This window comes from Myxozyma melibiosi, assembly GCF_037950935.1.
Source record: "Myxozyma melibiosi strain Phaff 52-87 chromosome Unknown BZA70scaffold_13, whole genome shotgun sequence".
Classification (NCBI taxonomy): Eukaryota; Fungi; Ascomycota; class Lipomycetes; order Lipomycetales; family Lipomycetaceae; genus Myxozyma; species Myxozyma melibiosi.
In genome coordinates, this window is record NW_027042927.1 from 152,808 (window position 1) to 178,714 (window position 25,907).

A 25,907-nucleotide genomic window follows, 5' to 3' on the forward strand; every position below is an offset into this window, starting at 1 on the left:
TGGAGTAAGAGCAAAGCACCCCGCGGATCACTACAACTCCACCGACTGACCTCGGTATTCCAGACAATGGCAGCCAACACCTCGCTCAGCAGCATGATTCGCGCGGTAGGATCAAAGAGAGGATTTTATACGAGCATTTTAAGTAGCAGAGCCGTCAGACCAGCCGCGTCCTTCAACTTGTCTACGTCTACGTGTCGCCTATTCTCTGCGGCAGCGCCGACCAACTTCGCCGCGAGCCCGCGCCGGTCGTCGATAGTCAGTCTGTCGACGGTGCTGATAGCAGCGGCATCGCTTGCAGCAGGCGCGGCAGCCGGGTTCCGGTTTTCGCCGCTTGAGCTGTACACAGGCCGATCTGCGCCGCTGCCGGCGGCCGGCAGTCCCGAGGAAGCCGCGTTCATCGCTGCGATCGAGAAGGAGCTGCAGAGTTCGCGCGTGGTGCAGAAGATGCGGGCGACGGAAGGGTATGTTGAGCGGCGGATGTGGGCTGATGTGCCTCAGAAGTATCTCGATTCCGGGTTTTTGTCGGGCTCGTTGCGCGGGCCGGGGAAGTTTGCGGTGCCTGGGATTGTGTTTGTGAACGAGGAGGAGAAGAAGGTTGTTTCCGTCATTCACTGCGGACGGAAGGTGTGTGGGTTTCCGAGGATTGTGGTATGTTTGCTGTTGGTTGCTGTTTGTTTGGGGGTTGGGTGGGTTGTTGAGTGGGTGAGCTGACGTGATGTATTTCTAGCACGGTGGAGTGATTGCCTCTTTGTTGGACGAGTGCCTGGCTCGAGCAGTATGCCTTTCTTTCTTCTCTCTGTTGGTGAACAGCAGCTGACGGTTTATGTACAGGCGATTCTTCCACTTCCGGCTCACACGGCCGTGACTGCAAACTTGACGGTCAACTACCGGCGCCCTACGCAGGCCGATCAGGTCATTTCGATCGAGACCGAGGTCACCGAGGTGAGTTTACCAATGGATATATGGAGCACATCAAAGCGTTTCTTACTAAGTACCATTTGTTATAGAACACTGATCGCAAGTCGCTGGTGTCTGGTGTCGTTAAATCGGCACATGGAGAGAAACTGGCAGAGGCCACGGCGGTGTTTGTAGTGCCGAAGCATTACAAGCTGCAGAGTTTAGCCAGCATGTAATCGTCATTTGTGGTTGATTATATATAGGACGAATAAGAAAAATAGATTATAGTATTACATTATTAGAGTAGTTATGACTCGGCCGCGTACTTATTCTTTGCCCATGATAGGAAACTCGGGACGTCGTTCGTGATGATCTTCGGAAGCGCAATGTCTTGGACCCATTTCGGTATCAACCCGCCTCCATCGCTCTAAGCCACATAATTAGTCTTCCGTCTCATTTCTTCAACGCAAAATAGTAAACCGAGGAGACAACATACCACCAAAGCCATGACCCACTGAATCTTCCCATCCGGCAACTCCTGCACATGCTCGATAGCGGAGAACAAAGCCCTGACGCGACCGGGGGTGCATTCGTATTCTGCGGGGGTCGAGATTACAAAGAATTCGCGCACGTTGAGGTCTGGTTGCTGGGAAAATAGCCAGACTGGGGTCTCGCGGTCAGAGAGAAGACCGCCCATTTTATAATGCGAGACAATGCCTTGACGATGAAGAGTGTTAGTAGTTCAAAATTCACAGTTCACACCAGAATGAAGAAAAGACCACGCACCAGTCCATCCACTCTCCCCGCCATCAATCTCCTCATACGACTGAAACTCGTGGATATACTCGACCTCGTTCTTGGTATGATCCTCGCAAATCCCGCTCATGAACCACTCCCAGGGCACGTCGTGCACCGATTTCCGCGCAAACCACTTCTCGCCGTACAGTTTCCTGCTGTACGTCTGCACCGCTATCCCCGGCGCCTTCTGGTGCAGCTTGCACTTTGTCCAGGTCCCGTCGAGATCGGCGACCAGCGACCGCGCGAGCGAGATCGCCGTCGACGGAGGGACGAGCGAGGAAAGCGGTTTGGCGTTCAGGTCGTAGACAAAGTCTGTCGCCATGTTCTCTTGTTTTGCCTGTGTCTTCTTGCTTGCTTGTGCGTGTTTATCAGTAAAGCAGCGAGGTTATCGGCATGGCTTTATCGCGGGATCTGAGATAAATACCTCTTTTTTTTAACCTCTGAAAGGCCAAATGCGGCAATCTAACTCTTTCGGTAAGGTGCTTGTACTCAGGCATTGGGTTAGGTCTCGCTGCTTTGGGGTTCTTGTGCGATACTCGTCCACTCACTCGCGCTGCTTCACGAACGTGGTGGATCCCAGCATCCACCTGCGCTGTTTGCTCTTTGCAGACGCGAGACTGTTGTTGTGGGGTGCTGTTGCTGGGCTGGTGCAGAGCGGGGTGCTTTGCTCTGATAGTATTCATCAGAGCTGCGCTTTGTTCTCGCTGATCTGTCGTCCAGCTACAGACACACCTCTGCCTCAGATGCACAATCAACAAGACACACAAATCAACAAAGATCAAGCAAATCCCATTTTTTACACCAAAAAGTCATCGAAAGTCCTCACAGGGCCAGCTCCAGGCTTCTTCTTTACGAACGAATACATGGTTTTCATCCAAATTGGAGTTTGGGTAGTATAGCGGCTTTTACATTCTCTCACTTTTTTTCTCTTCTGTAGATGTATGCATTACTACTGGAAATAAAACAGAAAAACAAAATTAATACAATTGACTTACTTCACTCTCCCACGCACTGACTCGACTTATGCAAGAATATCTTCATTATACAAAACAGCATTCAAAACAAAACCACAGAATCAACTATCAGTGTCCTCAACCAAGAACACGCAAAACCAACGCCCACACACAACTCTTAATACACCTCGACCAACGCAGCCGCCTGATGGACCGCCTCGGTGATGATATCGAGCCACCGTTTTGCGTTTGTGATATTCCGCGCATCCAAAGCCTCGTCCAGTCCCGGGAACGTCGCGCCCGCATAGCCGGTCCAATACCCTGGCGCAAACACGATATGCTTGTACCAGTCCCGTTCATCCAGACCCTTTTCGTACAAGAACTTGCGCTCGAACTTCATGTACTGCGAGTTCAACCCCTGGATTTGCACGTACGTGCGCATCTTCTTGTAGCTCTTGAACCACGGGTAATCAGTCAGGTACTCTTTCTCGACCTGGCTCGATTTCACGTCGAATTTGTTGGCCGCCTGTACAAGCATGTCGAGCGCGTCGGTGCAGTTGCGCAGTGAGGAGGCAATGTACCACCACCCGAGCTCGAAATCAGGAAGATCAACTCCGTCGCCCACGTCCGCGCTAGTGCGATACCTACACTCTTGTACCAGACTATCGTGACCTTGACTGGTAGCGACCCCGCTGCAGTCATAGAACCCACCCTCGGTCCAGTCGGCTTTCAGCTCGGCGTTCTCCTCCGCAATGTCGTTGATCTTACTCTTGATGCGTTCAAAGTAGGTCGACAACGAGCGCGCGTACTCGCCAATGTCGAATTGGATTACTTCCTGCTCGCTCAGCTGTAGCAGCAAGAGACCCCAGATTTTAACCATCGTCGTGTGGAATTCCCATGTAGGATCACCAAATTTGTCCATCCATGCGAATGAGTCGTAATTTGAGTGGTCTAAAAATTCTGTTAGTTCTTCTCTGAATATAAAAGACAAAGGCCTGCTTACATTGATAAACCGCATCGTTAGCACCGCCGCCAAACCCAAAATCAATCGACGGAATCCCAAGATGATCCATAAACACCGTATAATCACTCCCAGACCCCAACGTGCTAATATGAGCGTTCGCTTGCGCAAACCAGTGGTCATAAACATAGCCCCCGCTCGGATGCGGCACTCGCTTCACCACGTCTTTCAGAATCGTGTTGAGCAGCGGCGAGGCGGCGGCGTTGAAGTTCGGTCCGGAGACGGCGACGTCGACGTTCAAGTACGCCATTGCTTTTGCGCCAAGGTATTTCGCGAGGTCTTCACCCCATTCTGTCGAGCCTAGGAGTGCGTATTCTTCTCCGTCCCAGGATGCCAGGATACTATAAACGTTAGTTGAGAACACAAATTACAGGAGTAGAGTAGACATACATTGATCGCAGAGGTTTCCAGCCAGTCTTTTTCAGCTCTCCTAGCGCGCGCGCAAGTTCAATCAACACAGCAGACCCGCTGTTTGGATCACCCGCGCCGCCCACGATCCACGCGTCGCGATGGTTTCCAATAATGATGACCTCATCCTTGATCACGCCATCGATGCGACCGATCGTATTCCAGATCGGCGTCGTCTTGTACTCTTGCAGATTAAACAGGTTGATACTGTTCGTGCTCGGTCCGACAGAGTAGTCAAACTCTCGCAAGCCGCCGCGCCAGTCTTCGCCAAGGTCGTTCGGGTTGAAGCCCATGCCGTTCAACTCCCGCAGGATAGGGATCATATCCTTGTAACTGACAGGAAGCGAGGGAATCGAAGGGATGGTATTGTACGGATCAACCCGCTCGGCAAACTCCTTGCTCGCCCAGCCGGGAGTGGTGGGGTCGCCGGGCGCGACTGAGAGGAACTCGACACTTCCTCGCTGCACGCTCGAGGGATTGCGCGCTGGTCCGTCGGGATATGCCTTGAATTTGTTGGTCGTAGTCACATTTCCGTCGTCGCCGGGGTCGGTGTACATGAGCACACCGGTAGCGCCGCGCTCCTGCGCGCCCTTAACGATAAGTCCGCGGAAAAGGCCGCCGTAGCGAGCAATCACGATGCGGCCGGTGACCGACACGCCGTTCTTCTCGAGCAGGTCAAAGTCCGCCTGTCGGCCGTAGTTGACGTAGACGTACTGCGCGGTGACGTTTCCGTTCGCAGAGTATCCGTGGAACGTGGGCACGCGGTCTGCGTTCATCGACGTGGGATCCTCAGGCAACGGGTCTTCCTCCAAGCTGGCGACGTACTTGATGGTCTCGTTGACGCCGAGCAGTTTGAGGCTGTGGTCTTTGGGGTAATTGAGGTAGGTGTAGTACGGCACGATCTCGGTCTTGATGCCGTACTCGGTGAACTTCTCGGCCGTCCACTGCGCCTGCGAGAGATTCGTGCCCGCGAGATGCACGCCGGAGGTGTAGTAGTTTGACCACTGACGCACCGAGTCAGTGTCAGGGATGCTAAACAGATGGCGCTCGAGGTCCGGAAGCGACGTCTGCTTGTGTCGCAGCCGTGCCAGGTCGCGTCTGAGCGTAGTCCTCGGCAGAAAGACGAGTTTCCAGCCAAGGATGAAGAACACGCCAAAGCCGACGTAGGCCAGCAGCCGCGTCAAGAACGTGCCCCATCGCTTCCTCGCCATCGCCGACCGTATCGACGACGTCTCCGACGGCGACGGAAGAAGCAAGTCTGCTTCGGTGGTCGAGTCGGCCGTGTCGGCCTCGGACAGCGACGGCGACGCAGCCCGCTGCGTGAAGAAGCCCGGGAACAAGCGACGAGCAGCGCCGGCGGCGACGTTGGCGCGCTTTGGCTGCGGTTGGCGGATCAGCGGCTCGTCTTCGTCCGCAGACTCGTCGTAGTCGAGCTCGTCCATCTGCGCGGAGGAAGAGGCGCCGCCGTCTGCGGGATTGTCGAGATCGTCCTGGTCCTGGAAGTCCTTGATGATAGGAGAGCCCGGGGTGTCGCTGACGTCGGTTGCCACGGAAGCCGTCTCCGACTGCAGCGGGTGCGCGTCGGTGGCAGCAGACATTGTTTGATGGTGGATTTAAGGCTCAGAACTGTGTGTTTATGAGCGCATGTGGAGGAAGAAGTAGACAAAGTCGCGGTTTATCGATAGAAAGCCGGTGCTCGGAGGTTGGTCCCAAACCGGTTCTCGCTTAGAACGAGGCCCTCGGCTGACATTCGCTCATCCTCATCGCCAACTTACTCGACTCTTCTCTTCTGCAGTGTTTTCGCCTGATAATGACGAGATGAAAGCGGTCTCGGTCCTGCTATCGCTCTTGCTCGCATGGATTGCGGCAGCTCTGCCTCCGCAGCGAGCAGCGCTCGACAAAGAGCAGGCGGCAGCGCTCTACAAGGCCTTCCCGCCTTTCCCTGCGCTGGATCCTCACTTCCCGCCCGGGGGCTCGACACCTGCGCTGCTCTCGCCGATTCTCATTCCTCGCACGCCGGGGTCCGAGAACGCGTCTCTTGTGCGGCAGCATTTTGTTGACCACTTTGCCGCTCTGGGTGACAGCTGGACCCTGCTCCGCGACGAGTTCACAGCTCCCGTGCCCGAGTACGGTGGCCTGTCCGGCACCCTCAACTTCACAAACCTCATCTTCAGACTCAATCCGCCTGGCTACGACGCCGACGATATCTCTGCAAAATACCTCACTCTTGTCGCACACTACGACTCCAAGATCGCTCCGCACGGCTTCATCGGCGCCACAGACTCTGCCGTCCCGTGCGCAATCCTGATGTACATCGCGCAGGCCCTCACAGCGGCCACGCGACGACGGTGGGCAGATGACCCGTGGGCCGCACAGAGCGATCTTGCGCTGCAAATCATTTTCATGGACGGCGAAGAGGCGCTGGTCGAGTGGTCTGCCAAGGACTCGCTCTACGGAGCGCGGCATCTGGCCGAGCGATGGGAGGCAGAGACAAGGGCGTATCCGTATGGACGACTGTCCGAGATCCAGAATATTGATCTTTTTGTCCTCCTCGACCTCCTTGGCGCCGAAGCACCTACTGTTCCTTGTTTCTTTGGAATGACTGCCTGGGCGTGTCGGCAGCTCTCCGACACCGAGTCAATGCTCCGCAGCGCAGGCATCGCCGCCTCAAACAAAAACACAGACGCAAACAGCAAAAAACAAAAGAACTACATCAACCCGACAAACCTGATGACAAACGCATTTGTCGACGACGACCACATGCCGTTCTTGAAACGGGGAACCCCCGTCCTGCACATCATCCCGGTCCCGTTCCCGCTCTCGTGGCATACCATCCTCGATAACGGCGATAACCTCAGTTTGGACGCAATCCATGATTGGAGTATATTTTTGGCTACCTGGGTTGCCGGGTATCTTGGGCTTGCTGAGTATATAGAGTGAGAGTAAAAGTTAAATACAATTGATTTGGTACTATAGTATACTACAATGAATGTATATAATGCGATGGTTTTAAAAATACAGCTACATTATGATACAATCAGGCAAGCAACTCAACCCAAACCAGTCTTGCCAGTCTTAACCTTCGCCATAATCGGCGTCGCCATGCCCTGATTCTCACTCGTCCCCAATCCCGATCCAGCAATCCATCCCATCTTCTCCAGCAACTGTCGTCCGACATTCTCCTGACTGATCTCCGGCGCGTCCCCGCCCACCACATCGCCTTCGCGGTGATTGAACTGCGCAGTTCCGCCCCTTGTCGGTCCGCGATCTGGGATCTGTCTAGATCTCTTGCCGGGCCGACGGCCGAGGAAACGTTCTTCGACTATGCTGGTCAGACCGTAGCCAACGTCTTGGTACGTCGACCGCGTTTTGTAGAGAATCGTGAATCTGTTGTGGCCTGAGCCTTGAGACTTTGAAGTCAGTCTGTAGGACAATGCCAGAGTATGAACTATATCAACGTGAGTCAGCGACAATCAAATCAAAAAGTAACAAAAACAGCTTACCTCTCTTGCGGTCCCCCTTGTCCATCGGAGGAAGCGACAAACTAGTCTGTCCCTTATCCTCCAAAAACCCTTCAATCTCCCTCACCACATCTGACACTTTCATCCCGCCCCTATACTTTGTCTTCAAATCCGCCTTACCCGTCTTCTTCGCCTTCTTGCCCAGCAATCCCTGCGCCCGCAGTTTCTCGCGCTCAACCTTTCGCTGCTTCTTCTTGGACTTGTCTTTGAGCCATTGCGACTTCAGTGTAAACTCGAGTTCTTCGTCAGAGTTGGCAAAGTCTGGCAGCTGCTTGAGCTTTTTCTTGCTCAGGCTCGCGTAGAGGGCGTCCATGTACGCACCACCGGTGAACTGGCGCTCAGAGTCGAGGATGTCATCGTCGTCATCGTCCATGTCCTCATAGATGTCGTCGATCTCCTCGTCATCTTCGTCGTCATCTTCATCCTCCTCCTCCTCATCTTCATCCTCATCCTCATCATCTTCTCCCTCCTCCACATCCTCAAAATCCTCATCCGCATCATCCGCACCAACACTGGCATCCTCGATAAAGTCAATAGTCTCCTCAATAGCAGCCTTGATCTCATCCTCAAACGCCTCCTCATCAGCAACCTCAGCATAGATGTCCAAAGCATCCGCAATATCCTGCTCTTCTTCTTCCTCGCTGTTGTACAAGTTTTGAATGTAATCGTCAAGCGGGTCGATCTCTGCATCGCTGTCGGCCATGATCGAGTACGGGAACGGCTGTTTCTGCTTCTTCTCCCGTCTTGCCCGCTTCGGTCTGGTTTTCCTCTTCCGACCAGGCGAAGCTTGACCGGGTGACAACGTCAAGCTCTCGGTCTGCGAAATCAAGCTCGCAGTTTGCCCAACAACAGAATTGTCATCAATCAGTCGGACTGTACTAGTTGATTGTGTGATCTCGATCTTCTTCTCATGTCTCGCGTTGCGCTTGATATTGCGAGGATGGAAAACGATCTGGTCCATGCCTTGCTGCAATTCCAAAGGCACTGGACCGGCGCTGTCGTCGGCTTCGAATATCAGCTCGTCAGGAAGATGATCAAGGCTCGAGGGGTCTTTCTCTGTTGCTGTTGTCTCTACTTCACTCGGTATGACTGCAGACTTCGCATCCCTCTCTGGCTCAGGCACTGACTCTACTTCAATCTCAATCCGCGTGAGCGTAGGTTCATCTGTTGATCCTTCCTCGACGTCATCCTGCTCGACTCTATCTTCATATTCTGACGCCAGCACAGACTCAAAGAGATCATTATCATCTTCCGAACCTGACTCAAACTGCACGTCACAGTGCTGGAGCGTGATTTCAGCTTCTGACGCCAGCGCAGACTCATATATGTCAAGGTCGTCATCCGTTGCAGACTCTGTCGCAGACTGGACTTCTTCGATAGCTTCGGCTACTGGAATCTCATGTGGTGTATCAACAGTGACTTTGGGAGGTAGAGCGGGTGCTAGTTTGCGGGTGTGCTCGACTAGCTTGTCTTCTTCGTCGAGAAGCTCGTTGTAGATAGCGTCGGGAATGTGCTTTGGGATAACCTCGCGGATCTCTCCTTCTTCCAGCTCGTCATCATCCTCGTATTCTTCATCCACCTGCTCCTTAGCAAAATCGTCGCCCATGACTTGGTCTTCGACATCTTCGTCGTCTTGCGACTCGCGCCTAACTTCTGCGCCGACCATCGTGCCAGCCTTAACAAAAACAATCCGTCGGTGTCTCAGCCCAGCAGCAGACCCGCCGGTAGCAAACTCGTTAGTGTAGGCAGCCTCATCACGAAGCGTGAACCTCGGTGCACCGAGTCCTAAGTAGTGAGTGTTAGAATGTGCGGACCGGTGCAATGTAAGAATGAGAACACACCCTCGCCTGCCCTGCGTGAGCGCCTTCCGGCTTCAGTTCCAATGGTCGCGGAGCCACCGCGTGCTTGCCGTCTGCCTCCACGACCACCTCGACCACCACGGCCACCTCGGCCGCCGTTGCCCGGGTTTCCAGCGCCGGACTGCGCGCTGGGCGGCTTCCTTGCGCCTCTCTTCTTCTTTGCCATTCAAGTAAGAATGGTCTAAAAGACAATGATCAGAAAGAGGCAGAGAAGATCAGGATAGAGAAGACAGAGAGCACTGCAGAGTGTGAAGAGAACGAGAAGAGGAAGAAGACGCGTTGGTTTCGGGCTTAAAATTGGGAAGTCTCGTCGCACGTGAGGCGCATCGTCATCTCCACAACTTCGACTCGGATCCGGCTCTGGCTCTGCTTCTGCTTCTTCTCTTCTCAACAGAATGGAGTCGACCGCGCTGTTTAATTCGAAAAGAAGAGCAGTGCTGCTGCGGGCGGTGCTCAGGCTGTGGTATCTGATTGGCAGCATATTCCTCGCTGCCGGTGTCCTCAACAGAGTAGGGCCCCTCTAAACACTGCTTCTGATACTCAACTGACCGACACCTCCGCAGATGTACATCCTCCCCAAGTTCATGATGCTCGTCATGGCCCGGAAAGAGCTCTTTGGTCTCACTCTCGACCTCGTCTACCGCATGAACTCACGCCTCGCTGCCATCATCGCCGAGTCCCCCGCTGCTCCCCTCCGTGCCTCGGCAGATCCAACCGCAATTAGCAGCAGCATCAGCGCCAATGATCCCGACGTCGTGCTGCAGTCTGTCAGCGATGGTGCGTTTGTCGATAAGCAGACGCAGACCGACGACTCGCTGCTTGACCCGTCTCTGCTCTCACCGCCGGCTGCTGCTGCTGCGGCGGCGGTCTCCCCCTCGTCCACCGAAGCGCGATTATCCTCCGCGATTGAACTCGATCAGCAAACAAATACAGACTCTACAAGTAACATGCTTCCGCTGAGCTACCACTCGCTGCAATACCTCTGCCGCAACGCAAAACTCATCCCAAGTCTCCTTTCCAACCCGGCTCTGGTCGGCGCATCCTACTCCGTCAACGAACTCAATCTCCTCGTCGAGGAGCTCTCGTTCACCTCCGTGACAGCAACTAGTTCGCATGTGAGGCCGGAGGCGACGTCTTTGCAGCAGACGAAGCAGTATGTCACTCATCTGCGGGATGAGATCAGGGGTTTGAAGAGTCTGGCGCTGACTATGAATTAGTGTGGAGTTTGGTATCCAACGGTCTGACGACCAAAAGCGACAGTCTATGAAGCGAAATTTGTTGTTTTGGTATGGAGTTTGTTTAAGGGTCATTGAATTGTTATAGCAAATAAAGATAAACCAGTTTAGATATTGTACACGTATATGTTGCGAGCTCATAGTCCCCTCGAGCTAGCGTCGTATGCCGGCGTGGAATTGATATACGACTCCATAAACAACGTTTTCCTGTTCCTAGCCAGGTGTCTATTTGTATCTGATTAGTGTCTGCCCGACAAGAATAGGAAGAATAACATACTTGAGTAGCTCTTCCACATGGGCTTTGAGAACGTTTAAGCTCTGCTGGTCCATATGTGTATGTAGTAGCAATCCAGGGAGAGACACTAGCTCATGGTTAGTCTTTGATCATGCATACAAACACAAAATAACAACATACCAAACAAGCGCAAAAGATGTTCAGCGCCATAAATCTCTCGCGGCAACTTATCAGGGTTCTTGGTCGAGATCTCCAAGTACTGCTGCCGCTCGAATCTGTAGAGTAATATCGACCCCAGGCATTTGTCAAAGTAGAGCTGGATACCCTCGACGATCTCATCCAGGATCTCGGCCTCGGCGTTTGACAGTCTGCGTTTTGAATAGTTTGTTTTAAAGTCGAGAATGATGTCTTTGACTGTGGGTTTGCGGGGTAAATCCACCAGCTATATCTTGTTAGTCTTGCGCAGACTTGATGTTGAAGAAAGCCACCTTATACCTGTGAGTTTTTTGTCACGTATTCCCAATCATCTACTAACTGAGCCATCAACACATCAGGTATTGAAATATTGACATCCAGCTGTGATAGAAACCGGTCCTCCTGATAAGCATAAGAGTTAGAGCAGTCTACACATAAACATAGATATCAGCGATCTCACCTTGTCATCAGCGTCGCGTCTTGTCTTCTTTAGCGACCTCGCTTCCCCATGCTCCTTCGCATCGCCCTTCCGCTTATGTGAACCCGATCCCGCCGCTGACGACGAAGACGGAGCAGCCGCGACAGCTGAGCCTCCCGACGCATCAGCAGACCCAGCTGGTGCAGGCGAGCTCTCGCTCCCCCCGTTTGCTTTTTTCGAGCGAAGTTGTTGCAGAGCTTCGTTTTTGAGCTCTTTTTGAAGACGCAGGTTTTCTTCTGTCCAGCGAAGGACGCGCTGCTGCGGTAGCTATAGTTATGATGTCAGTATGTATTTTCGTTTCAACACGAGATCTAGACGCGTGTGCTCACCCATTCGTCCCACCTGTAGATAATTTGATCAGTTAGCAGGAGATTCTTCACAGCATAATAACCAGCAAATCAGCACAGTAGCAACATACGAAGACTTCCAGCCCTTGTAATGTATCAGATAGGCAATCGCGTCGCGTAGCTCCTCGGGGATCTCATCGACCTCAATCTCCTCGTTCTTCTGGCCAGGCAAATACACCTTCAGTATCTTAGACTCGTAAAGCAGTGGCCCATGAAACGCCAAACATCGCGCGCCTTGGTGAAAGCCCTCGGGCGGGGCAGTTGCGGTCATTGCAGCTGGTTGTCGGTATCAGCTGCTGGCTGCCTCAGATTGAAAAGGGACGATGGCAGCCAGGGCGGGAGCTGCGGTTACTCTTTAAGCGCATTCAAGATGATGACAAAGACGTGTGTTATCACAAAGACGCATTCAAGATGATTGCTCAGACGGAGGCACGTGCGCGATATGACAAGGCTCTGGGGTTTGACACCGCGGCTGTGGCTTTTCTTCCTCAACGCCTCTTCGCTCCCTGCCCGGCTTCTCCTGTCTGGAATCAAACAAAACAAAGCAAATCAAACCAGAAACAGCGTCAAGAGCAGGGATCCAGCAGAAGGATGAAGTTCAGTCGCACCGTTCAGTTCAACGCGGTGCCGGAATGGTCGGCTTATTACATCAGCTACTCGAATCTCAAAAAACTGTGAGTCCAGACCGAGTTTGTTTATCCTGAGCGTATCTCATACTGATCCACTATACCAGCATCCAAAACCTCGAGTCTGAGGCAAACAACCGCGCCGTTCAGCTCCAGCGCGAGTCAGAGACCGTCTCGCTGATTGCGAACGACGACGCCTACGCAGACTTCGACGTCATCTTCCGCCGCGCGCTCGACGACGAGCTCGACAAGATCTGCAAGTTCTACGCCGACAAGTATCGCGAGCTCAGCGAGGAGCTTTTGCAGCTCAAGCAGGATGTCTATGAGTTTACCGATAACGCCGGACCCGAGGAGGCGAGCACGTCCTCGGGCTCGTCGATCACCACCAGTAGTCATCAGTTCTCTGACGGCGAGAGCGTGCTGGCGGCCGTGAACACTGCCGAGCGTGGTGGCCCGCTGACTGACAAGTCCGTTGACGCGCTCTCGCTGAGCTCGTTCCGCGACGACTCGGGCTTTGACGAGATGGCGGATCTGAAGATTACGCTCAAGAAGCGCGTCATTGCGCTCTATGTGGCGTTCTCGGAGCTCAAGTCGTACGTCACCCTCAACAGGACCGGGTTTGCAAAGGCGCTGAAAAAGTACGCAAAGGTTCTCAACCGAGAGATTCCCGGAGGCTATGTCGTCAACGATGTCGAGCAGTCTGTGCCGTTTCTGCCGCAGTCGCGCGCAGAGCTCGATGAGCGGCTCGACGAAGCGACGGAGCTGTACGCCGTCATCAGCACTCGCGGTGAGATTGGTCAGGCCAAGGCCGAGCTGCGGGTGCATCTGCGCGAGTACGTGGTTTGGGACCGCAACTCTGTGTGGCGCGAGATGATGGGGATTGAGAGTAAAGTGCAGGGCGTCGGCATCACGAACCAGGGCTTGCTCGTGAGCTCGAATCCGATTGCGGACGCGCTCGAGCACAAGTCTGCTGCGAGCCAGCCGCCGTACGAGATTGTGACGCGGTACGGAGTGATTCGGCTGCCGCGGATAATTTTCAACTCTACCTCTGCTATTCTGGCAGTTATCGTGGCTACGTTTGTCGTCTTGCTGGTCGTGCCTATCTTTGACGATCCGACGCCGCAGGCGTGTCTTGCGATTTTGATTGCGGCGTCGATGCTGTGGGCTACCGAGGTGATTCCGCTGTTTGTGACGTCGATGCTGGTGCCGTTGCTGGTGGTTGTGTTTCGAGCTGTGCGGTCGGACGATATGGAGCACGAGCGGTTGAGTGCGCCGGACGCGACAAAGTACATTTTTGCGTCGATGTGGACGCCGGTGATTATGCTTTTGCTGGGCGGGTTTGCGATTGCGTCTGCGCTGAGCAAGTACAATATCGCAAAGGTGATTGCGACGTGGGTGCTGAGTAATGCGGGCACGAAGCCGCGCAACGTGCTGCTGATGACGATGTTTGTCGCCATGTTTTTGAGCATGTGGATTTCAAACGTTGCCTCTCCGGTGCTGTGCTTGTCTATCATTCAGCCGCTGCTGCGGACGCAGGACAGCGAGTCCAACTTCCCCAAGGCATTGATTCTCGGAATCGCGCTGGCGTCGAATATCGGAGGCATGGCGTCGCCGATCGCGAGTCCGCAGAACGTGATTGCGCTGCAGAACATGCGGCCGAATCCGTCGTGGGGCGCGTGGTTTTTCATTGCGTTGCCGGTTTGCATTTTGTCGATTTTGTTGATCTGGGTGTTTATGTTGATTACACTGAATCCTGCAAAAGGCGCGATCTATACAAAGATCGAGCGCAAGACAGAGAGATTTGACCGGACGCAGATTTTTGTGAGTGCGGTGACGTTGGTGACGATTGCGCTGTGGTGCGTGTCGCATCAGCTTGAAGGGGTGTTTGGCGACATGGGCGTGCTTGCGATTATCCCTCTGGTTGTCTTTTTCGGCACCGGTCTGCTGACGAAGGAGGATTTCAACAACTTTATGTGGACGATCATCATTCTTGCGATGGGCGGAATCGCGCTGGGAAAGGCGGTTTCGTCGTCGGGCTTGCTGGACACGATCGCGATGGGTATCCGGTCGCTTGTGAGCGGGATGGGCGTGTACGGCGTGATGGTGGTGTTTGGCTCGCTCATCCTGATCATCGCGACGTTTATCTCGCACACAGTCGCGGCGCTTATCTTGCTGCCGATTGTGGCGCAGGTCGGGCAGGCGATGGACGACCCGCATCCGAATCTGCTGGTGATGGGCGCCGCGCTGCTGTGTTCGGGCGCGATGGGTCTGCCGACGTCTGGGTTCCCGAACGTGACTGCGATCTGCACGACGGACGACCAGGGACGGCCGTATTTGACGGTTAGTCTGTTTATTACGAGAGGAGTGCCTGCGAGTTTGATTGCGTATGTTGTGATTATCTCGCTGGGGTACGGATTGATGAAGATTGTGAGGTTGTGAGGTTGTGGTGAGGAAGGGATGAGATTGCGAACACGAAGATCTTATTTTACGACATGCAGAATTACTTTTTACGACGACATGAGAGAGCATACAGGTTTAATGGGGAGGATTGGGGTCATTTGGTTTTGTTTTGTGTTTGTGTGTTCAAATTGCAAGAATATGAATCTCTTTTTAGAATAATCGAACAAATGTATAGTTTTTTAGAATATAAGAATAAAAAAAGCAACTAACCTCTCGTCAAAAGAACTGCCATACGATAGTCAAAAGACAAGGAGTTAAGAGCAAGTAGAAGAAGAAATATAAGTTCGCGATAAAGAAACAAGATTGTTTATTTACAAAGTGCCCGACTTCTCGATCTTGATCTGAGTCTTGGTGGCACCGCTGCGGGTTCCGAACGACTCGATCTTCTTGACGACGTCGAAGCCCTCGGTGACCTCACCGAAGACGACGTGCTTGCCGTCGAGCCAGGGGCAGGGGACGGTGGTGATGAAGAACTGCGAGCCGTTGGTGTTGGGGCCGGCGTTGGCCATCGAGAGAAGACCGGGCTGGATGAGGAAGGGTTAGTCAGAGCCCTAAGCCTGTGGTGATGCCGATCTGGAGAGAAGAGGAGGAGGAGGAGGAGGAGTGTGTACCTTGGTGTGCTTGGCCTGGAAGTTCTCGTCGGCGAACTTGGCGCCGTAGATGGACTTGCCGCCGGTGCCCTGGGGGGTTGTTAGTATGGAGTAGGGGGGGTGGTGAGGAAGAGAGGAGGGAGATGGAGAAGAGAAGAGAAGAAGGGCGGAGAAGAACTTACGTCACCGCGGGTGAAGTCACCACCCTGAAGCATGAACTGGAGGGGAAAGAGAGAATATGTTAGTTGAGAGTTCAGAAAACAGAATAGAGCACAATTGAGCAGTAAAATGAACAACTGAGATGAGGAGTGGCGGTGAGAAAAGCAGGAAGAAGACATACGTCGGGGATCACACGGTGGAAGGAAGAGCCAGCGTAGCCGAATCCCTTCTCGCCGGTGGCAAGAGCGCGGAAGTTCTCGGTGGTCTTGGGGACGATCTGAGTAGAGTACGGTCAGAATTGATGCTGATGATAGAGAAAAGAAGCAGAAGAAGAGAGAAACATACGTCGTCGTAGAGCTTGAAGACGATGCGTCCGAGGGGCTGACCTGGATATGCGAACACCGCGAGTCAGAAACAGCGCCAATCAACTACAGAAAACAAAGCAGAACAGTACACACCGCCGGCAGAGGTGTCGAAGTAGATGGTAGTCATTTTAGAAGCGGCAGAGGAGGAGTAGAGTCTGGTGAAGAGCGAAGAAGACGTTGATCTGAAAGTCTGGCGGGCAAACATTTTTTGGCGGAATTAAATACAAATTTTTCTATTTTTCTATTATTGCGGTGCACGTGATGTTATGCAGTTATGCTTTGCTACCAGACCCATTGCTAATGCTGATTAAGTGATGACATAAGCACTGCTGCCCCTGCTCCTTTGCCGCCGCCGCCGCTGCCTCCTCCTCGTCGTTGTCGTCGTCGGATTGTCGTCTTAGAAACCACCTCTGCTCCTCTTCCCCAGCTCCGTACACTGCAATGAACGCCCAGCGCGTGCTCAACAACCCGAACATCAAGGGCCTCAAAGATGCTGTCCAGAACATCTCGCTCTACGACGTCAAGGCCTACGTCCGCAAGGCCCAGAACGGTATCTCTCTTGCCGACATCCGACTGTCTTCTTATCTAACCGTTATGATGCTCTAGTCATGATGAACTTCTCGCCTATGGAGGCGAAGGTGTGTATCACTTTATGTCGTGTGCTTTCTTGTGTATTCCTGCTAATCTTCTACAGGTCCGTGAAGCTACAAACAACGAGCCCTGGGGTGCCAGCGGTTCCCTCATGCAGGTATCTCTCTTCGTCTCTGCTCTCCTATCTCTATCAGTTCTGTTCTAACTCAATTGCATTCTAGGAAATCGCTGATGGTACTTTCAACTAGTAAGCTCACATCTACATTCTCTATCATCCTCAGCTGACTAACCCCCTCCAGCGCGAGCTTCAACGAAATCATGCCAATGATCTACAAGGTATGCCTCTCCTTCTCGTCCAATCTTTCTCTAATTCAACATACTAACAATATTTAAGCGCTTCACTGAAAAAACCGCATCCGAATGGCGCCAGATCTACAAAGCGCTGCAGCTGCTCGAGTTCCTCGTCAAACACGGCTCGGAGCGCGTAATCGACGACGCCCGCGCCCACCTCGCGACGATCAGCATGCTGCGCTCGTTCCACTACACAGACTCCAACGGCAAAGACCAGGGCATCAACGTGCGCAACCGCTCGAAGGAGTTAGTTGCTCTTCTCGGCGACGACGAGCGGATCCGCACCGAGCGCAAGAAATCACGCGCCGCTAAGGACAAGTACGTCGGCGTTTCCTCGTTCGAGTCTGGTCTCGGCGGCGGGAGCAGCAGCAGCAACAGCGGCGGATTCGGCGGCACGGGTAAGAAGTATGGCGGGTTTGGAAGTGAGTCGGCAGAGTATGGCGGGTACAGCGGTGGAGTGTACGGTGATGGCGGTGGGTTTGGCGGGGAGAGCAGCAGCCGGGCGTATGCCGCGCCTTCGCGCAAGTCCGGGCAGTTTGAGGAGTACGATGCTGGTGGTGAGGATGATGCTACTACGACTGCATATGCTGCGATTTCGCCTCCTACGGGTCAGCAGCCGGCAAAGGCCAAGGCTCCTGCGGTTGATTTGTTTTCTTTTGATGATGACGATAATGGGAATAGTGTTTTGGCGGCTACTCCTCCTGCGTCGCCAGCCCCTGCTGCTGCTGCTTTTGCTGCTCCCGCTGCTGCTGCTGCTTCATCGTCTGCGTTTGATGAAGACTTTGATGATTTCCAGTCGGCGACTCCGACGCCTACTTCACCCAAGCCCCAGGCATCAGCGGCGGCTAGCATCACCGGTTTGTACAATCAACCTATGCAGCAGCCGACGATGACGATGCCTTCTTACGCGCAGCCGAGCTACGTGCAGCAGCCGCAGCAGTATAGCCAATTTGGTCAGTTTGCTGCTGCGACGGCTGCTGCGCCTACTACACCTACTCTTGCGACTACGACCAACATAAGCGCTACGTACCAGACCGCGACTGGACCAAACTACAACATCAGCGGCTTCTCGAGCGGCACGTCATCATTCACGCCCGCGTCGAGCGCAGGCAATGGCGCTGCAGCAGCAGCAAAGAAGAAAGACGACGTGTTTGGCTCGCTGTGGTCGACTGCCGCGTCGGGAGTGACGAAGAAGTCTGGCGCGAATTCGTCCGCGTCGTCGAATGTGAGCATGGCGAAACTCGCGCAACAGACGGCGACGGCGGGGATCTGGGACCAGGCGAGGAGCAATAGCTCGACGTCGACGGTGCCGACGCTGGCGAGCAATGTCAATAATAATAACAACAACTCTGCGTCTGGGTCTGGGTCTGGGTCTGGTTCTGCGGCGGATGATTTACTGTTGTTGTAGATGCAGAGGAATGTTATTGTGTATAGAAATGGTGTAATGGGAATTCTGATTTGTGTAATTTTCTTTTGTTTATGAATGACATTTGTTTTCATTTAAAGTACTGTTATTAGATATTATTACTAGGAGGTAGAGACAAAAAGGTAATTACATAGTTAAGAAGAGCAAGAACGGCAAACACCCTGCGATAAAGAAACCAAGAATAGGAGAGAGAATATGTAAGTGCGTCAAGATGAAGAAGATAAAAAGATAAAGATCAGAAAAGATCAGCTACTCCTCTATGTCTTCCCATGCGTCGTCGTCTATTGATCTATCGTTGCCTTTCAACTTCTGGTCGTCATCAAGGCCGTGGCTGTGGTGGATGTGAGAAGAAGGGACGTCTGCATGATTCGCCATGTCTTCATCCGGATTAAACGCGTCGCGCTGGATGATCTCGACGTATTCCTCCGGCACGAGCCCAGACTCACCCGTAGCCGGGTCCTGGGCAACAAGCCACCCCTGGCCGTGCCGGTACGAGATCCAGATGATCTGGCCCTCGCGCAGGGCGACCTCGTTGTCGTTCTCGGGGACAAAGTCAAAGAGCGCGATTGCGCGGCCGTGGATCTCGTCCTCGGCGGAGGCGACGGAGAAGTAGTACTCGCGCTCGCCGCCGGCCGCGGTGGAAATCACGGGGGAGGAGAGGTATGCGTCTTCTGCGAAGGGCGGGCCGTCGGGAGCGAGTGATGCTGGTGCTGTGGATGAGGGTATTGGTGCTGTGGGGTCGTAGCTGTAGTCGTAGTTGTTGCTGTTGTTGGTGTTGGTGTTGCTGTCGGTGGAGTAGGTAGATGCAGAGGTCGACTTGTCGGCTGAGTATGAAGGACTGCTGCTCTGATCTGAGGCCAGTGGTTCTAGATCAGGAGGTTCTTGCACCTCAGCGGCGGGCGGGAGGGGCCCGGCGTGGAGAGGGTGGAATTGGGGGTAGGCAAAGTCGCGGACATGGAAGGCGGGGAGGGGTTGGCGGAGGGTGCAAGGACCGCAGACGCACGGGTCGAGGGGGGGTGATGCGAGGTGTGAGGGGGGTGGTGGTGATGCTGCGGTGGTAGATGTAGTTGTAGATGTAGGTGCCTTTTGGCTGTCGATGTGGGCAGAAGGCATAGTGGACCGGGACTGGATCATGACATCTTAATTGACGGAGATCTCGCTGCTGACTGCTTGAATAGAATAGAAGACAATACAATACAAAAGCAGAAGAAGAGCGGAACAATGAAGCAAACAATAATTCGTGATCTCGGCATTCAGCGGTCGGCTGCAGCCCCCTCCGCGAGAACAACCCTCGCCCTGAATCACGTGATATTAAACCGAGGGCAGGGGTTCGAGTCGAGGGCAGCTCAAAGTTCTCAGCGGCCGCGGTCTTCTCTCCCGCACCCATCCGCCTTCCCGCACCTCCTCCGCCTTTACTCTCATCTTCCTATTCACACAATGGCCCAGCCTGCTATCTTTGGTTCTTTCCTCGGGTGGAAGAAGTACCCGACCCCAATTGGTGCGTATCTCTGAGAAGTTGAGGAACGAGCGTGGTGTTTTCTGTCTGGGGGCTCTCGGGACATTTGGGTGCTAGGGCTCTGATTGGCTGGCATGCACCAGAATCTTCCTCGGACTCGGACTTGATCCACGACCTGCTGTGCTGCGACTGTGTAGAGGTTGTGGTTGTTGTCTGTTTGTTTGTTGTTGGTGTTTGTTTGGCTGTTGGAGTTGGTTGCTCGAGGGTCGGAATCGCATAGCAGAGTATGCAGAATATGCAAAGAGGACATCTGCTAACTACTATTCATCCTACAGTCAAGCCCCTGTGGCCCTTCATGGTCGGCGGTAAGCTCTTCATTATCTCTGCAGTTCTCTGCAGTGTAGATTACATTCATTGCATTGATCAGTGCTAACAGTACACCAGCCGCCATTACCTACTACGCCATCGGCAAGGCCGCCGATGTCATGATGGACAGTGAGTCTTCTCTTAATCATCATCATCATCATCATCAGCTGTCAACCAGCACAAGAACTTCTTCTAACATCTATATCTGCAGCCGACGAGTTCAAGAACGATCCTCGCAACCCCAAGCTCGCCAAGGGCCACTAAACGATCCATTCAATCCGACGACAATCATCGATACCGAGCCAGAACACGTCAGAGAAAGATGAGCGATCAAGTTGTCTTTTGCTATTTCTGGGAATGAGGTGGTTTTGTGTGGGTGGTTTAGTTGTTTTGTCATATATAAAATACTAGAGTTTCATAGTCATTTCTTGCGCAGAGGAGGTCTAGTATCTGATTGTAGTATCTGAAGCTGCAGTATACACCCATTCTACTTTGCCAGTCTATTCCACCTATGATAGAACAAACCATGAAAGAACAATCAGAGATCACAGAAAAGAACCCAGATAAATGCACGCTCACACACTGATCTGCAACGAGATACTCTACAAAAGCAAAGCAGAGTACTGCGAACGCACGTATCTGCAGCCTGATCCAGGCTGACCTCTACCTCACTACTCTTTCCATCTCGACTCACTCTATTTCGCATATTCATAAATAAAAGGATACACTCAGCTCTTCGCAGATAGAGTGCATATGTTATAAACCCGCCTGCGAATCTCGTCTGCGAAAAGACCTACAGTCAACCACGAATCACAGCACCTTCCTCCACTCCACCACTTCACCTCCCCAGCATCTACAAATACTCATCCTCCAATCAACCATAACCCACCTCCCAACCAAATCCACAGCCGCGATAAACCCTCTTTCATCAGTTTATGGACGACCCGCGCGTCTCGAGGCGAGAAGCAGGTTGTGAACCAACCGTCGTGTGAGCTCCTTCGAGATCTGGACCGAGAACGGAAAGGATGCGGATCACAACGCGTTACCGTCGCGTGTAAAAGTCTGTCGTCGAGTCATGTAAACATCTTGCATCTAACATGTAAACAATGTGAATATTCAATGATTGTTCATGAACAGTATCTGGAGTGAAAGATGTTTGTAGTTGAGAGATGGAGAGGGATTGCTTGCTGCTGCCTCCTCTCACCCATCTTCACCACATCACCACCACCACATCAGCACTACCATCTCGCAGCATCTCGCAGTCGAACAGTTTAATTTCTATTGCTCTATCATATAACAAACAAACAAACAAACAAGCAAGCAAAACAAACACCTATTTCTCATTTCATTCATCCATCCATCCATCCGTCCGTCCATCCGTCCATTCCCCATCCTTTCGTTTGTCTTGCTTTTTTCACAGTCTTCTTTCCAGTGTATGTCAACAATAGGCTCCTGCTCTCGACTTTTCTTTTCCTTTGCAGCTCCTAGCCATTGTGTAGCAGCAACTGCAACAACGCACAAGAAAACCTCAATCTCTTCCTCTCTCTCAATCCACAAGACAAACAACCAGAATACCAATCATAGCACCTTTTTTTTTCTGTTGTCAACTCACATATAGTAAACATAAAAGAAAAGAGCATGGAAAACAGAAAAATACAAAAGTTCACATCAAATTCGTTTTTCTTTTTCATAAAAAGTTTTGAAACATACAGTAAAACAATAGTAAAACAATAGAGCCCGATGTTTCCCAGAAACAAGCATAAAGAGTAGAGCAATCCGGAAACAAAAAAACAGCAGATTGTAAAGAAATGAATAACCACAGTTAGAAACATGAAAGACAGCACACAATAACCCAATAAAATAACACTAGTAATATCACAAGTAAAATACACAATCAAACATCTTCTCTTATTAACAGAAGACATTCTCACTCGCCGCGCTTGGTCTCTTCCTCTTTCAGAATCCGACACAGCCGACTGAGACTGATATTCGCCGCCCGCCGCCGCTTCTCAAGCTCATCAACCGCCTCGTTCGCAGTCATATTGCGCGTGCGCATCATCCACTCGATCGTGCGCACCAGCACAAGCCGCTGCGAGTAAAACTTGCGCTCGGCAACCTCGCTCCGCCACGACGCCCGGAACGTCGCGTTCAAAGCCTGGATCGAGGGCGAGCCGTTGATCCCGACCGTCCATTCCTCCCAGAACCGGTCGACAGACTGCGTGCTCCGGTCCATCTTGTACTGGCCCGATATTGACATCCCCGATCGCCGCCGCGAGCCCGTTCCATTCCCGCCCGCGCTCGCGGACGACGACGTCGTCGCCCCTAGCGAGATCCCGCGGATCGGCGTCACCGGCGCGGAAACGGTCTGCGCTGCTGCGGCGGCCGCGGCCGCGCGCATGTTGAGCAGGATCGGGTTCTCGAGATGCGACGACGAGATTGCGTGCATCGCCGAACTCGCGCCCGTATTAGACTGGTCCTGCGCCGCGCGGTGGTGGTCCTGCTGGTCGACGACGTCCATCGCGTCGCCGAGCATGCCCTGCGACGCTGTGCCGTTTGCTGCCGCGGCCGATAGCGCGAGCAGCCGCGGATCATGTAGCTCGACGTCGTTCGCGGCCAGCAGTTGGTGCGTCGGTATGCCGGCCCCTGCGATATCGGGATCGACCAGGCCTGCGCTGGCCAATCCCACTGCCCGACGACGGGATTGTTGTTGTTGCTGTTGTTGTTGTGCCTGCTGCTGTTGTTGCGCCTGCTGGACTTGCTGTTGCTGATGCTGTTGCTGTTGTTGCTGTTGCTGTTGTTGGTGGAGGTGGTGGTGCTGCTGCTGCTGCTGATGTTGTTGCTGCTGTTGTTGCTGTGCCTGCTGCTGATCCAGGAGGAAGGACGCCTGACGCGATACCGCGTTGCGTGCCGCCGCGAGTCCATCCAGCGTTCCCGGCGCGACCCCGCGCTGATCTATGATGCGCTGGATTGCGTCGACTTTTGAGTGCAGCTGCTCGAGCGATTCGAGGATCTTATCGATCTGCGGATCGTACTGCATTGATTTATGCTGCTGCTGTTGCTGTGCTTGTTGTTGCTGTTGCGCCTGTTGCTGCTGTTGCTGTGCTTGTTGTTGCTGTTGCGCCTGTTGCTGCTGCTGCTGGACCTGCTGCTGCTGCTGTGCCTGCTGCTGCTGGACCTGTTGCTGAGACTGCTGCTGCTGCTGCTGGAGTTGCTGCTGCGCGGCCTGCTGGAGCTGCTGCTGCTGCGATTGCTGCTGCTGCGATTGCTGCGACTGCTGCGACTGCTGCTGCGAGGACTGCTGCTGCTGCTGCTGCGCGGGCTGCTGCTGCTGGTAGCCCTGGCCGAGCAGGGCCGAGTGCTGCGCGGGCGGCGGCGCGGCGGAGACAACAACGGACGCCAGCGCGGAGTCGCTGTACTGAGCAAAGTCCGCCATTGCGGAGGAAGACGAGGAGGATTGCGCCCGGGAGGAGTGGAGGAGGGGAGCCAGGTGCTGTTCACGGCCGGGGTTCTTCGCGGATGATAAGTTCAGAGCGCTCACAAAGCTGGGCGTCCGCTCACCGCTCGGCTCACCGGTCACAACTTTAGTCACACGTGGTCACACCCGCGTCACAACTAGAAGCAGTCACACTTTAGGGCGCAACCCTACACTCCGCCTCCGCCCTCCACCGCTCACCGCTCACCGCCGCATCACCGCCTGCTCGTCCACGTCCATCCAACCCACCGCCATCACCAACAACCCTCCGTCAACACTCATCCCCCACAGACATCACAATGGAGAACGATAAGGGAGTCCTCGTCGAGCTGTACGTCCCCCGCAAGTGCTCGGCCACCAACCGCATCATCAAGGCCACCGACCACGCCTCGGTCCAGCTCAACGTCGCCGACGTCGACGAGTCCGGACTCGTCATCCCCGGCCAGTACACCACCTACGCTCTCTCCGGTTTCCTGCGATCCCGCGGTGAGGCCGACGACTCGCTCAACCGTCTTGCCCAGCGTGACGGTCTCCTCAAGAAGTATGCCAAATGTGTTAGGAGCGAGATACGTGTATGAAGAACAAGCAATGCTAACTCATCTACTTTTTCAGCGTCTGGTCCGCTCAGCGATAAATCACTCGTTTCTTTTGCCGTACGTCGATTTGGGAGTGTTCATTTAGAAAAATCACGAAAGAAAAAGATCAAAGGGCAAAAAAAAAGGATATATAATATGAACCAATAAAATATATATTCAATGGTCTATCGCATCCCCATCCGATTCTCTATCTCTCTTTTGTCTTTCTTCTTTTCTGTTTTGGTTCTAAACAGTGCGCTTTGAGATTAAAGAGAGAGAAAAGTTATTTGTACATTTTTTACGTCGATCTTCTAATTGAAAATTCCATGATTCCATATTTTTTTTTCCTCTTTTGGCTGCTTTCTTACTGCTTTCTTCTTCTGCTTACCGACTACTTCGCGCGTGTTCTGGTTCAAGAAAATCTGCGGCGCTACAGACCGCAAATCTGTCATACACCGTCTTCATAAGCCGTCGAGGCTCTGCGCAGAAGAAGCAGACGGGAGAAGATAGTGTGCGAGTTGGGCTACGAGGATCGTGAGTGTGCATTGACAAGGTCGAGAGTACCCGTTCTCTTATGAGCTCTGTTGGTTCTCTCTGATCTTCCAGTGACCTTGTTCTTCCTCTTCAACTCAACTCTCACTTCCTCTCGCGGTTCTATTCTCTCGCGGTTCTCGTACAGGTTCATGCTGATCCGTATCGTCAGGTCTGTAGCCATCCCGCAGATTTACCACCACCTCCACTTTTCTCAGAACAACGCGCGCTCGCAGTCCGCTCGCTCTCTGCTTACACTGCAGTGCAGCCGGGCGGGCGGCGATCAAGCTCAAGGTAGTCGGAGATCGAACCAGATAGCCTTCTGAAGACTTTTGTCGATAGTAGATCGTAGACTACCCCTCCGTTTGACAAAGGACAGATACGGGCTGCACATACTTTTATTGATCTCGTAGCTACTTTGCATTAGATGATTACTATCAACGCCTCGCTTTCTTTGCTTTCTTCTTCACCCGCGCCTGTCCCGGCCCTGTTTTACTAATCGTACACACGCACCGACTATCGCACCACTCCTTCGTAGCCAACACCACACCCTCACCCACCTCCTCCTCCCCATCCCCGTCCCTTCCTCCCCGCGCAGCAGCAACAAGCACGCCCGCGCGCACAAGGTACTCTGCAAATTCCTCAACCACGATCGGCTCGTACTTTAGTATCTTTAACCACCACGCCCGCGCAGTCTCGGCTGTGCGCACGTGGATCGAGATGCGGTTCATGATCGCGCTTCGGATTTCGGTGGAGGTCATCACTGATGCTGCTGATGTCTCGTCTTTCTTCGTCTGTGGTTGTTCTGTAGTTTCTGTCGAGATCTCGAGATCGACCTGCGATACTGCTGGCGGCGGCGGCTGGGCTCCCGTTCCCATCAGCCGTGAACTGTACTCCACAATCAAATCCACCATATCCACTTTCTTCCGCGGCGCTTTCAATCCCCACGCATTAAGTTTGGCGCGTAGTTCGGCGGCAGGTAAACCCAGCAG

The 25,907-nt window shown here is 53.3% G+C and overlaps 14 protein-coding genes across 14 annotated transcripts; 7 read left to right on the forward strand and 7 right to left on the reverse strand.

The window, feature by feature from the left end:
• Positions 1 to 41: 41 nt before the first annotated feature.
• Positions 42 to 1,178, forward strand: BZA70DRAFT_283875 (HotDog domain-containing protein). The gene is made up of 4 exons (XM_064913505.1): positions 42 to 648; positions 728 to 775; positions 832 to 942; positions 1,008 to 1,178. The coding sequence occupies exons 1-4, from the start codon at positions 67 to 69 to the stop codon at positions 1,131 to 1,133; spliced, it is 867 nt and encodes a 288-aa protein (XP_064766134.1). The 5' UTR covers positions 42 to 66; the 3' UTR covers positions 1,134 to 1,178.
• On the reverse strand, positions 1,179 to 2,097 carry BZA70DRAFT_283877 (uncharacterized protein). Its single transcript, XM_064913506.1, has 3 exons — positions 1,684 to 2,097; positions 1,394 to 1,614; positions 1,179 to 1,324 (listed from the first exon to the last, which is right to left on the reverse strand). Exons 1-3 carry the CDS (start codon positions 2,015 to 2,017, stop codon positions 1,205 to 1,207), a joined length of 675 nt encoding a protein of 224 aa, XP_064766135.1. The 5' UTR covers positions 2,018 to 2,097; the 3' UTR covers positions 1,179 to 1,204.
• Positions 2,098 to 2,826: 729 nt separating this feature from the next.
• BZA70DRAFT_300106 (uncharacterized protein) lies at positions 2,827 to 5,288 on the reverse strand (the record flags this gene model as incomplete). The annotated part of the gene is made up of 3 exons (XM_064914689.1): positions 2,827 to 3,599; positions 3,652 to 4,010; positions 4,060 to 5,288. The coding sequence occupies 3 exons, from the start codon at positions 5,286 to 5,288 to the stop codon at positions 2,827 to 2,829; spliced, it is 2,361 nt and encodes a 786-aa protein (XP_064766136.1).
• A 464-nt stretch (positions 5,289 to 5,752) lies between these two features.
• BZA70DRAFT_283881 (peptidase family M28-domain-containing protein) lies at positions 5,753 to 7,098 on the forward strand. Its single transcript, XM_064913507.1, has one exon. It carries the CDS (start codon positions 5,896 to 5,898, stop codon positions 7,015 to 7,017), a length of 1,122 nt encoding a protein of 373 aa, XP_064766137.1. The 5' UTR covers positions 5,753 to 5,895; the 3' UTR covers positions 7,018 to 7,098.
• On the reverse strand, positions 7,099 to 9,777 carry BZA70DRAFT_283882 (uncharacterized protein). The gene is made up of 3 exons (XM_064913508.1): positions 9,440 to 9,777; positions 7,581 to 9,383; positions 7,099 to 7,525 (listed from the first exon to the last, which is right to left on the reverse strand). The coding sequence occupies exons 1-3, from the start codon at positions 9,621 to 9,623 to the stop codon at positions 7,128 to 7,130; spliced, it is 2,385 nt and encodes a 794-aa protein (XP_064766138.1). The 5' UTR covers positions 9,624 to 9,777; the 3' UTR covers positions 7,099 to 7,127.
• BZA70DRAFT_283884 (uncharacterized protein) lies at positions 9,778 to 10,792 on the forward strand. The gene is made up of 2 exons (XM_064913509.1): positions 9,778 to 9,966; positions 10,021 to 10,792. Exons 1-2 carry the CDS (start codon positions 9,853 to 9,855, stop codon positions 10,672 to 10,674), a joined length of 768 nt encoding a protein of 255 aa, XP_064766139.1. The 5' UTR covers positions 9,778 to 9,852; the 3' UTR covers positions 10,675 to 10,792.
• Positions 10,793 to 12,246, reverse strand: BZA70DRAFT_283888 (MRG-domain-containing protein). Its single transcript, XM_064913510.1, has 6 exons — positions 12,019 to 12,246; positions 11,930 to 11,942; positions 11,583 to 11,867; positions 11,423 to 11,524; positions 11,108 to 11,369; positions 10,793 to 11,054 (listed from the first exon to the last, which is right to left on the reverse strand). The coding sequence occupies exons 1-6, from the start codon at positions 12,216 to 12,218 to the stop codon at positions 10,918 to 10,920; spliced, it is 999 nt and encodes a 332-aa protein (XP_064766140.1). The 5' UTR covers positions 12,219 to 12,246; the 3' UTR covers positions 10,793 to 10,917.
• Positions 12,247 to 12,538: 292 nt separating this feature from the next.
• Positions 12,539 to 15,012, forward strand: BZA70DRAFT_241614 (SPX domain-containing protein; the record flags this gene model as incomplete). The annotated part of the gene is made up of 2 exons (XM_064910537.1): positions 12,539 to 12,621; positions 12,681 to 15,012. The coding sequence occupies 2 exons, from the start codon at positions 12,539 to 12,541 to the stop codon at positions 15,010 to 15,012; spliced, it is 2,415 nt and encodes an 804-aa protein (XP_064766141.1).
• Positions 15,013 to 15,153: 141 nt separating this feature from the next.
• On the reverse strand, positions 15,154 to 16,403 carry BZA70DRAFT_283893 (cyclophilin-like domain-containing protein). Its single transcript, XM_064913511.1, has 6 exons — positions 16,241 to 16,403; positions 16,128 to 16,168; positions 15,964 to 16,059; positions 15,806 to 15,841; positions 15,645 to 15,713; positions 15,154 to 15,557 (listed from the first exon to the last, which is right to left on the reverse strand). Exons 1-6 carry the CDS (start codon positions 16,350 to 16,352, stop codon positions 15,345 to 15,347), a joined length of 567 nt encoding a protein of 188 aa, XP_064766142.1. The 5' UTR covers positions 16,353 to 16,403; the 3' UTR covers positions 15,154 to 15,344.
• Positions 16,404 to 16,424: 21 nt separating this feature from the next.
• On the forward strand, positions 16,425 to 18,631 carry BZA70DRAFT_81754 (epsin-3). Its single transcript, XM_064915434.1, has 6 exons — positions 16,425 to 16,697; positions 16,754 to 16,785; positions 16,842 to 16,895; positions 16,960 to 16,985; positions 17,038 to 17,074; positions 17,133 to 18,631. Exons 1-6 carry the CDS (start codon positions 16,589 to 16,591, stop codon positions 18,495 to 18,497), a joined length of 1,623 nt encoding a protein of 540 aa, XP_064766143.1. The 5' UTR covers positions 16,425 to 16,588; the 3' UTR covers positions 18,498 to 18,631.
• Positions 18,597 to 19,734, reverse strand: BZA70DRAFT_283898 (uncharacterized protein). Its single transcript, XM_064913512.1, has one exon. It carries the CDS (start codon positions 19,647 to 19,649, stop codon positions 18,765 to 18,767), a length of 885 nt encoding a protein of 294 aa, XP_064766144.1. The 5' UTR covers positions 19,650 to 19,734; the 3' UTR covers positions 18,597 to 18,764.
• A 218-nt stretch (positions 19,735 to 19,952) lies between these two features.
• On the forward strand, positions 19,953 to 20,601 carry BZA70DRAFT_291551 (ATP synthase subunit J, mitochondrial; the record flags this gene model as incomplete). The annotated part of the gene is made up of 4 exons (XM_064914307.1): positions 19,953 to 20,013; positions 20,307 to 20,336; positions 20,416 to 20,466; positions 20,549 to 20,601. The coding sequence occupies 4 exons, from the start codon at positions 19,953 to 19,955 to the stop codon at positions 20,599 to 20,601; spliced, it is 195 nt and encodes a 64-aa protein (XP_064766145.1).
• Positions 20,602 to 22,264: 1,663 nt separating this feature from the next.
• BZA70DRAFT_241690 (transcriptional activator of glycolytic enzymes-domain-containing protein) lies at positions 22,265 to 22,570 on the reverse strand (the record flags this gene model as incomplete). The annotated part of the gene is made up of 1 exon (XM_064910540.1): positions 22,265 to 22,570. The coding sequence occupies one exon, from the start codon at positions 22,568 to 22,570 to the stop codon at positions 22,265 to 22,267; it is 306 nt and encodes a 101-aa protein (XP_064766146.1).
• A 1,335-nt stretch (positions 22,571 to 23,905) lies between these two features.
• Positions 23,906 to 24,675, forward strand: BZA70DRAFT_81868 (40S ribosomal protein S21). The gene is made up of 2 exons (XM_064915435.1): positions 23,906 to 24,350; positions 24,422 to 24,675. The coding sequence occupies exons 1-2, from the start codon at positions 24,109 to 24,111 to the stop codon at positions 24,441 to 24,443; spliced, it is 264 nt and encodes an 87-aa protein (XP_064766147.1). The 5' UTR covers positions 23,906 to 24,108; the 3' UTR covers positions 24,444 to 24,675.
• The last annotated feature ends 1,232 nt before the right edge of the window (positions 24,676 to 25,907 follow it).